General features: G+C 38.6%; 1 protein-coding gene across 1 annotated transcript in view; it reads right to left on the reverse strand.

Annotated features, from left to right (window-relative positions):
• Positions 1-10,084, reverse strand: part of FRAS1 (Fraser extracellular matrix complex subunit 1) — a 412,381-nt gene that overhangs the window by 248,555 nt on the left and 153,742 nt on the right. The window contains exon 3 of the mRNA XM_004681192.2: positions 5,390-5,497. Coding sequence (XP_004681249.1) covers positions 5,390-5,497 — 108 coding nt within the window. The remainder of the gene's footprint in view (positions 1-5,389; positions 5,498-10,084) is intronic.

Consider the following 10,084-nt stretch of genomic DNA (forward strand, 5'->3'; position numbering starts at 1 on the left):
CTCCCCTCAGCAGTGTACTTTGTCCATCTGCCTGTTCTGCTTCCCACTTTGTCTCTGGTGAATCTTCTCACCTACCCACCTTTGGCCTGTACCCCAGTTCTGTAAGCATAAATAAATAAATCTTTTAAAGAAAAACATTTTGTAATGATAGGAACACAAGTTATTACTAACAACAATAATAATTTAGTTTAGGATACACTGATTAATTAACTTGTGCCAAGAAATAATGTAACTGTGCCACCACAGATTTGTACCAAAATAATGATTCCTACTCTTGAGGAATACACAGGAAACCTGCATATCTATGTGATACCCTAAGTGACTGACCAGGGACTAAGGCTCTTGTGTCACCTACTAGTTTGTTAGCAAATGACTAAGCCACTAGAAGTCTATGTCTGTATGTTTAAAATGAGAAAATCTGATGAAAGGAATTCTAAAGGCCTCTTCTAGTTCTACCATTCTAGGATTTATTTTATTATTTAAAATTAAGAACCCACATACTCTGTAACATATTCACATGGTTTAGGAGTTGAAAATTTCTTAATGTGGGATCACTGGTCCAACCCTCCCATTTTTGAGATAAGGAGTCACCTTGAGTTCATGTTCTCAATTTTGGCACTCTTTCTTATCAATATCATTCAAAACTTGCTGATCATTCCTTCATGCATACACACTGAAGTCTTGGCACCTGGCTCTGATTTTCTTCTCTATCTTATATCTAGACATACTTTGAGACAATTTCAATATCCAATATTGAATATTCAATCCTTGTGTAGTCTTAACTTCTTCAACTTTACTCCACTTCACTTTTGCTTCGACCATGGTCAACCTCTGGACATCACCTCACTCCACAGAATTCCACCCCAGACATAGCCAGCTCTCTGATCCTGAGCCCGGTAGCCTGCAGTCTCTCTCTCCCCACTTGTACTCATCTCATCTCCTCCAGGGGTGCCCTTGAGCCCTTCTTTCCCTTGCAGCCATTCAGTCCCCAGCAGGTCTTGTCTCCCCATTTGTGTTAGCTTGGAGGACTACCATTTCCTGCACCCCTAATGTTTCTTCCCATTAGCATGGCAAAAACCCAGGTCTCTACCTTGTCCACACTTTGCCTTATTCTCTCTTATACCTGGCTGCTAAGCCTTGCTAAGAAAATCACTCTTGAAGAAAGAGAAAAACAAACATAATTGAATAAAAAAAATGAACAACTATAAACCAGATTTTATGGGGGTGGAGAGGGGAATAGGATCAGAAATGGGGTGGGCAAAGTGCACTGGACTGTGATGATGGCACACGGGTGAATTGGTGGTGGGAAGCCCATGGGGGTTACAACTGAGATGAAAAAAATGCACAAAATGAAGAATGATGTAAAAAATAAAAATAAAAATATATAACAAAAAAAATAAAAGAAAATCATTCTACCACATACTTTGGTACTCAGAGTCATGAGATCCTTAACAAATGCTTTACCCATCTACCCTCAGTTACAGTTCTGAATATTCACTGCTCTCATCTTGTTCCCAAGTTGAGCCTCACAGTCTTCATATGACAGACTCACTAGGGATGGACTTGAGTAGCCCGTTCTTTTTCTTACTTCAAGCTTAACTCTATCTATGCTTTTCCATGCTCCTTTCTACTTTCAGGGACTGAGGCTGTCCTCCCATCTTATGCTTTGAATTCTGTATGTTGTTTTCCAAAAACTATTTTTAATTTACTCGTTCTCTATTTCTCCCTACCCCACATCCCATACCTTCAAATTCTCTCTCTTCTCAGTCATCCCCCTTTCCCTCCTAAGGGGATCACATCCCTCATGTTAATATCAAAGACAAACTAAAATAAAACTCTTTCTTCCCTTGTTTGGCCATTCCGCAAATATTGACTGAACAATTTCTATGTGCCACACACAGATCCAGTTGATGCACTGTCAGAATGAAGAAGACAGATGTCCTACTCTCAAGGAACTAAAAGTCTGGGGGAAGAAGCAGACAATAAGCAGCTATGTGCAATGTTGGCAATGGCTCTGGCAGGGCAACCATATGCTCCATGGCAGCATACAAGAGGCTTGAAGGCTAGGAACAAGAAACCCAAAGAAATTTCACAGATGTGCTGTCTGCCTATGTCCTACTTCTCTCCTTCTACTCTCACTGGAGCTCCCTGAAAAAGTAGCCTTTGATTTGCCCCCATTTCCCCACCTTCCACTCACCCTCAAACCTCTGCACTATAATTTCCCCTCCCTGACTCCACTGACATCAACACCCAACACCAATCCAGTCACTGGCATGCTGGCTGCACATGGCCAATACCAAAGCATCATATTCAATTCTTTTCCCTCATATTCTCTACCTAACACTGTTGTTATAAACTTCTGGAAACTCTACTCCCCTTGTGACTGCTCTCTTCTCTGACCAGTTCTAAACGCTCATCTCCCTGACCATGTCTTCAAAACCTTCTTATAATCCCTCTCTTATGCCCATGTAGACTCTGTTCCCCATATTTCAGCCTTATTCTTTTTCTCACCCTATTTCTTTGGGTGAACTCATTAATTTTAAAGATTTGCACTACAATCTGTCTGCTAATGATATCAATATTATATATCCCAGTGTTCTCCTCAGAGATGTCAACTCATATATCCAGCTGTCTTTTTTGACGTATCCAGCCGACTCTTCTATGGATGCCACAAACTCATTGTGCTCCAAACTGAAATCATCACTTCCCTCCCATATGGGGTTCTTTCTTCTATATTTTCTTTATTAGTGATGGCTCAACTAACTAGCCACAGCCATAAACATAGGAACCACCTCTTATTTGCCTCCCTCCCCTCTAAAGTTATCCCTTAAATAGTATCTCTTAAATGTGAACCTGCCCTTTCTATTTGCTCCTGACACTACCAGTGCTGTGACACAGGTAATCAGACCTTCCTCTGGCCTCTTCATTTCTAATAATATGCATTAATTATAAAAAAAAATAATTATCTATTTAAAAGAAATTGGCTATTCTATCCATACACCTAAAACTTTTACTAGCATCCTTTCATCTTAAAATAAAATTCTAAGCTCAGTATTACAGCATACAAGGTTCTCCATAAGCTTGAACTTAATGGTTCTCTAGATTCATCATTCAGTCACACAATCAAAATATATCTATTAAGTGCCTACTATTGCAAATGCTAAAGATATGCAGTGAATAAAAGAAATATCAGAGTATGCCAGATAGCACTTAGTGACAAAAAGTAAAATAAAGTGTGGATGAGGGACAGTATGGGGTAGAGATTTGGAATTTTAAATCAAATGACATTCAAGCAAGGCAAAGGAAGTAAAGGATATCTCTATACAACTATGATGAGAGAGAGAGGCTCACACAATTTCAGCAAGAACGATAAAATGAAAAGCCGTATGGGAGAATATTCCTGGAACATCCAGGGAATAGCAACAGGTTTGATGTCTGAAGCAGACTGAACGAGAGAGAGAACAGTCAACTAATTAGAGGGGTATAAGACTACTTTACAGGGCATTGTGAGGGGTTACTATGAGAAAAGGTGCCACTGGAAGTCACTAGAGGCTTTTCAGGAAGGAAGTAAAACGATCGCACTTAAATTTTAATAAGATTATCCTGGCTGCTATCTCAAGAGTGCAGTGAAAAAGGCAAGTACAAAAACAGTGAAACAAATGAAGACGCTACTGAGAGAACGCAGCAAAGAATGAAATGGGTGGAACTGGAATGAAAGTAGAGAAGTAGGTTTGGAATGTACTGAAGGAGGAGCTGAGGGATTTGCTAATGTCCTAGAAGGGAAAAGGAGTCAAGGATGACTATTTTTTCTGGTCTGTGGAACTGGGAGAAGGGACTTGCTGTTTATATAGATTAAGAAAAAAAAAATAGAAGAGGAAATTAGGAAGGGACACAGTCATGTCTGGTATAGAAAAGAGTCAGAAATATCCTCTGGATAGGACCAGATAGAAATATCTGACAGTAATATTTTAGCCATTGAGGGCCATTTATGATCTACATCAAACCATGAAATTCCATTGCAGTATGAAAGCAACCAGAGATGATGCGTGAATGAATCTGTATCCTGTACTTCCACGCTCATTTTTATAACACTGATATTTGATTTCCTGGAACATTTTTTTCTGTTTACTTTTCAATCATTAAACATGTAAAAAGCATCTTTGCTTATTATATAAAAACAGTTAGCCAGAATTAGTCTGCTGATTCCTGATACAGAAGATATTTAAATCTGGGCAACACAATCTATGTCTTTTAGCATGAATTCCCAGCTTCTTTCATGATAGCACAGTCAATCATATGAAGGAAAGAAGTCTCATCTTCAGGGACTTTACACAGCCAGTTTAACTTCTGACCTGACTTGCTCAGCAGCTAGAGATCTTTCAGGGATATTTTCCCCATAAAATGGGAAGCCCTATGATATGCAAAAAAAAAAAAAAAAAGATCAAATTTATCAAAACTTGGTGTTCACCCAACTTTTCAGAAGTACACCCATGCAAAAATTGAAGACAACCTTAAAGGGATCAGAACTTTTGGTCCAATGTTAAACAAAAACGTATTAGCATTAGATGGCATACAGACTCAAGATTAATTATTATTGGGGGGAGGAGGGGACTGAAAAAATAAACCAAGTGAGTGAAATTAACAGGATACTTTTAATTGGTATTCTCTAAGGAGTTTCAACTGTTCCTATTTGAAGCTTAAACTTTTTTCTTAAAGGTTCATTTTTAAAAGAAAAGGGTCAGCACCTGGGGGGAAAAAAATGTTTGAACAAAATAGTAGTGCAGTCAGAAAATTTATAACAAAGGAAAGAGTAGGAAATATTCCTTAATGAACACCTGGTCACCTACAAGATGTCCTGAGTCAAAATCTTTCCTATGAACTGAGGAAACTCAGTGCCAGCACAATAATACAAACAGCGGCAGGATAAATAAATGTTTTCAGAAAATCATCTTTAAGAAGTCAGTCCTCACTTGCAATCCATTCAATGGCTTGTCAATATCATGGTTAGTTCAGTAGCCTTCACAACTCTCAGACCCACGTAATATATCTAGGCAGCAGTTTATTAACTGTATAATCATAGTTAAGTTGCTTTAAAGTCTCTAGGCTTCTCTTTCTTCATCTATAAAGTGGAGATAAAGACACCTATCACACATAATATTAAATGGGGTAACCTTTGTTAACATTTACCTGGTGTCTGGTCCACAGTAAATGTTCAGTAAATAGAAATCAAGATATTCTTAAATAAGATATATTAAAATTCCCTCTCACACTTCATGAAGCTTCCAATTGGGTTTGGGATAAATGTCAAAACTAGATGATTCAAAAGATGCAAAACTCTATCCTTCACTGATATTACCAATAGATTTGGGCTATAATTAGGATACTATACCTTCTCAAAGGCACACTGAGGGTTTCTGCAAACAGCAGGTTTGCAGATAACAATATCACCATGGCAACGACAGTTCTGGCATGAATCGGGCTTCCAAACTGTGGCATCCTGCAAAGAAGCATAAGCTGGGAGTTAAGAACTGATCAGTTAAGGCATGAACACACAAAAGCAGCACTGTGAATGGCCCCACTGCCTGAACAATTAAAAGGCAAAGGGAAGTCACAGTTACACACAGTGCTTGCTGGTCACTCATTAAACCTCACGAGGCAATAAAAACAGTATAATCCATTTCACGACAGTCAACCCACGTAGTCAAAGACAAGGGCATGCAACAGAGAACTGTCGATACAGAGCAAAAATTCATTGATTGTCCTGAAATCTCAGGAGGACAACTTCTCCCTGACTTGAAGTTTCTTTTGGCTGTTAACTAGCAGAAACCATCACAGCATATTTCAAAGAAAATGATGCTGAACTTGCAGTAACTGGTATTCTAAAATCGCTATCCGCACCTTCCCTTCCATTTCTAGCTCTTTGTTGTTTACATACTTGAATGCTCATCAGAAACAAGAGGATATAAGTAGTTTGATATATTTATCATAGCAAATGAACATATCTGACGGTTATTGTGTGTCCAGCTGGGTACTAGTCTCACTGGAGTCAAATGAACCATAAATGGAGGCACCATCTGTAAGGATTTCACAAATTATTTTATCCTGAACACCAGGGTACTAAATAACATAAACAGATATTATGTTAGTTCTCCACAAATTAGAAAGTTATAGTCATAAACAGAAATCCAGTGAAATTGGGCCCAGTGTAGAAAGGTTATAGACATTTTTCCTACTTCCCATGCTCCATCATACTGAAGCCATATTTCAATTATGCCCATTTGGAAGTAACTTTGAATCCAATTGTCACATAAATCCCAGTTTCTGTCCTGTGAAAGGTTGCTCTGATGACTTTGAGTTGAAGCAGTAAATTAAATCGGTAAAGTAAAACTAAAGGCACACTAATGTATAGATACCATTTTTCCCAGAGATTTCCCAAACCAAAATTCCTATTTAATAAGAGTAGGAAAGAGCCATACTGTTTGTGTTTTAAACACCAAACTTCCTTTAAAAGAATTAGCCGTGTTATTCTCTGGTCTAAACTGCAGCCCACCTTTCCTACTGACAAGCTAAAGTGCAGACCCCATAATCTGGCACTCCTCTCTCTCCCCGACCTTGACAAATCTCTTAGTCTGAAGACTCACTCCTGTCTGAAGTTAGTCAAGTCACTGATGAGCACCCTTCTCTTAACCCTTCTCCTGGTAGCCCCACTCCTCGCTGACTCCCCTTAGATGCATCTTGCTAACCAATATGCTGCTTTCAAGCTTCAGCCTCAAGAATCATTTCCAAACCCTAACCCTGAGCACCACACCACTACTCAGGGAGCACTCGCCTACCCTCTGTTGCCCCACAGTTTTCTAAGCACATCAACAGGCTTTATTATCCTTATTTGCATTCCTGTTAGCCTGACTGGACAGATGGCAAGCCTCTCAGCAAGCACTGACTGTCCTTGGCTGGCTCACCATAAGTTGTTTAGAAACCCAGGGTTTGGCCCTCCCTGGTGGTGTAGCAGGTTAAACCACAGCACTAAGAAGTTAAAGCCACTTCAGCATGAGTTCCATCCCAGGCCCCAGAGGAGATCCACATGGCACAGCAGATCCGCCCTCTGCTGACCCGCCCACTGCTCCCCTCAGCAGTGTACTTCCTCAGTCAGCCTGTTCTGCTCCCCACTTTGTTTCTGGTGAATCTTCTCATCACCCCTAAATCTCTAGCCTGTACCCCAGTTCTGAATGCATAAATAAAAAAATAATTAAAAAAAAACAACCCAGGATTCAGTTCCTAAGTTGTTTAGTGAAGGCTTTTTCCACTTTTGTTTGTCATCCTGTTTTCCTCAGCCATCCAATTGAAGTGCTACTAAAAGTGCAATTGGGGAAGAATAAAAGAAGGGTCTAATTACCTTCTGAGTTCTCAGGACTCTAGCAATGAACTGAACTGGATGAGCAGGGGAGAGTGGCGGGTGCCAGCAACTGCAGAAACCATCGGTGGTGGTTAATGCTATGGGTCATCTTGGCTAAGCATCCTTGTTATGGTGCCCAGATAGATCAAACACCAGTCTAGATTTGGCTGGGAAGGTACTTTCAGGTGTGATTAATATTTACAGTTAGTTTATTAAATAAAGGAAATGACCCTCCATAACATGGATATCCTGCATCTAAGCAGTTAAAGACTTCAGATTAAAAGCTTCCTGGAAAGGAATTCACTCTTTAGACAGTAAAATGGAAGTTCCACCTGAGTTTCCTGGGTATTGGCCTGCTTGACAAATATCAAAATTTCAGATTCAACATTGCCACTGTTGGATTTGCCAGTTTCCACAATCTCATGAGTTAGTTCCTTATAATAAATCACTTCTCTCTTAGGGAATGTGTTTCAATCCCAAGCTCACTTAAAAAATATAAAAATATATTTTTTGACTAATTCACAAAAAGTCTGAGTAAAGTAAATGAAATCTAGAACCTGACTTGATATATCTGTTGTTTTTTTCTCTGTATTATTATGAGCAATCCCCTAAAATTGGTAATAATTTGGAAACTACTGGTGTTGACTCTTAACCCAAAGAGCAATGACAAGTAGATAAGTAAAAACAAATTTTATTTTCAATGACATCTTCACAAAGTTAGTGGCTTCCATTTATTGATCACTTGTCTTATGCGGATACCTCTCAGAGCTGGAGGTGCTGATAGAGGAAGCATTTGTTATTCTGGAAGAGAATTCTCCTGCTATCATCTAGAGGACTGGGCCCAAACGAGAGGGCAAGAAGTGGATCCATGCTGTAGTAAAAACACTTACATGAAAAACAGCCCTATGGACGAGCACAATCCTTATGACTACTCTCACTTTACAGATGAGGAAACAGAACACAAGAGATTGAACAATTCACCCACGTTCACAACACCCTTGAGACCTGAGTGTGTTATACACTGGAGCCAGGCTGTCTGGCTTGCATCCTGGTGTCACCATTTATTTAACAGCAAGTCTGTTAACAAGTTAAGGTGTCTGCATCTCAGATTCCTCATCTGTAAAACAGGGATGATAAAGTACTTAACATAGAGGGATATTGAGAAGATCAAAGGAGATGATATATTTAAAGAGATATAAGTAATACCTGGAATTTACAAGGGGAAAAGGGCTCATTATTTTTAGTCCAAGTGCTTTCTACAATTCATGGTATATAGCAAATATCTTCTAAATATTCCCTTTTCTCAGAATAAATACAGTCCCACGAGGACCTTTAATTTCCCATCCTCCCACCCCACCTACACAGGTTAAACAAGGAAAAGCATTACTTATTGGAGAGCCTTGCACTGAAAGATCCAGAATGTTGCAGATGGAGGAAGAAGAGAGGATTGAATCCACAGATTTAATTTTCAAGATTAAAGTACAGGAATAGACTGATTCACTGAAGCTACATAAAATGAACCAGGTCTTCATTCTACTCTGACACCCACGGCCACCCCTTTAGTTCATTCTGGTTCCAAGGCACCAGTCATCTTTATTCTTTTGTATGCATCAATTCTACACTAGGAATAGAGTTTTTCTTTGTGCCTCAATTACTGTCTCAGTGACCCCAACTCCAAAACAAGTCACTTTTTAGCAGCTCTCAAGCTTACTGAACTCTGGACAGGATGTTTCAAAAATATGGGTTAATTATTCACGTTCATTCATAGAAATTTGATTTTTCTTTGTTAATTCAAAGTTGAATTTATCTGGGTCCAAGAAGTCTTCCTAAATTTGTTTATATTATCTGTCTTCTCACCAGACTCTGACTGTTCAAGGAAGAAAATATCATGTTATTCCACTTTGTATATACCCGTCATATAACATGGTACCTTCATGAATTCATGAATGAGTAACTCCGAATACTTGTTCAACCTCAAGAACATGTCTATGTGAATGGAAATAACCCAATTGATGCAAGAACTTCACAGCACAATGTTTAAGTGACATTACTATAACATTCCCATAATTTTGAAGGCAATTCACTGGTATCAAACTATGTTCAAAGAAAACAACTTTCCTTATCTAAACATTGGACTTGTCAAAATAAAACTACCTTATGTTGATGTCCTTATAGAGTAAATGATCTATGATTTATTTTAAATAAAATGAGCTGTTTGCCAAGGTCTGAATTGATAGCCATATATCCTTCAGGTCTAACAAATTTATGAATCAATTTCTATTGTCCCATAAAATAGCTTTTATGATGGTATGGATACTAGAGTACCTCAATAGCTAAAACTTTGGATAAAGCCATAAAGTCCAAAGAAATAACATTTTAAAGTAAGTTTTACAGATTTTCTATTACCACTGCAATTCCAGTACTTTAAATCCTTTCAATCTAAGACACTCTGAAAAAAAAGTCTTAAAATAGTTTTTCACTATTTATTCACAATGCACTACAATGTAAATTAAAGGATGAGATTACAACAAACCTAAAAAAGCAATTGAAATACGGCCTGTCTAAACAGTTCTTAATATTGTTGAAAGATTTATTTACTTATGCATACAGAACTGGGGTATAGGCCAAAAGTGCAGGGGCAGTGAGAGGATTCACCAGAGACAGAGTGGGGAGCAGAACAGGCTGACTGAC

Source organism: Condylura cristata, unplaced genomic scaffold (genome assembly GCF_000260355.1).
Source record: "Condylura cristata isolate star-nosed mole 26May11 unplaced genomic scaffold, ConCri1.0 scaffold00012, whole genome shotgun sequence".
NCBI lineage: Eukaryota > Metazoa > Chordata > Mammalia > Eulipotyphla > Talpidae > Condylura > Condylura cristata.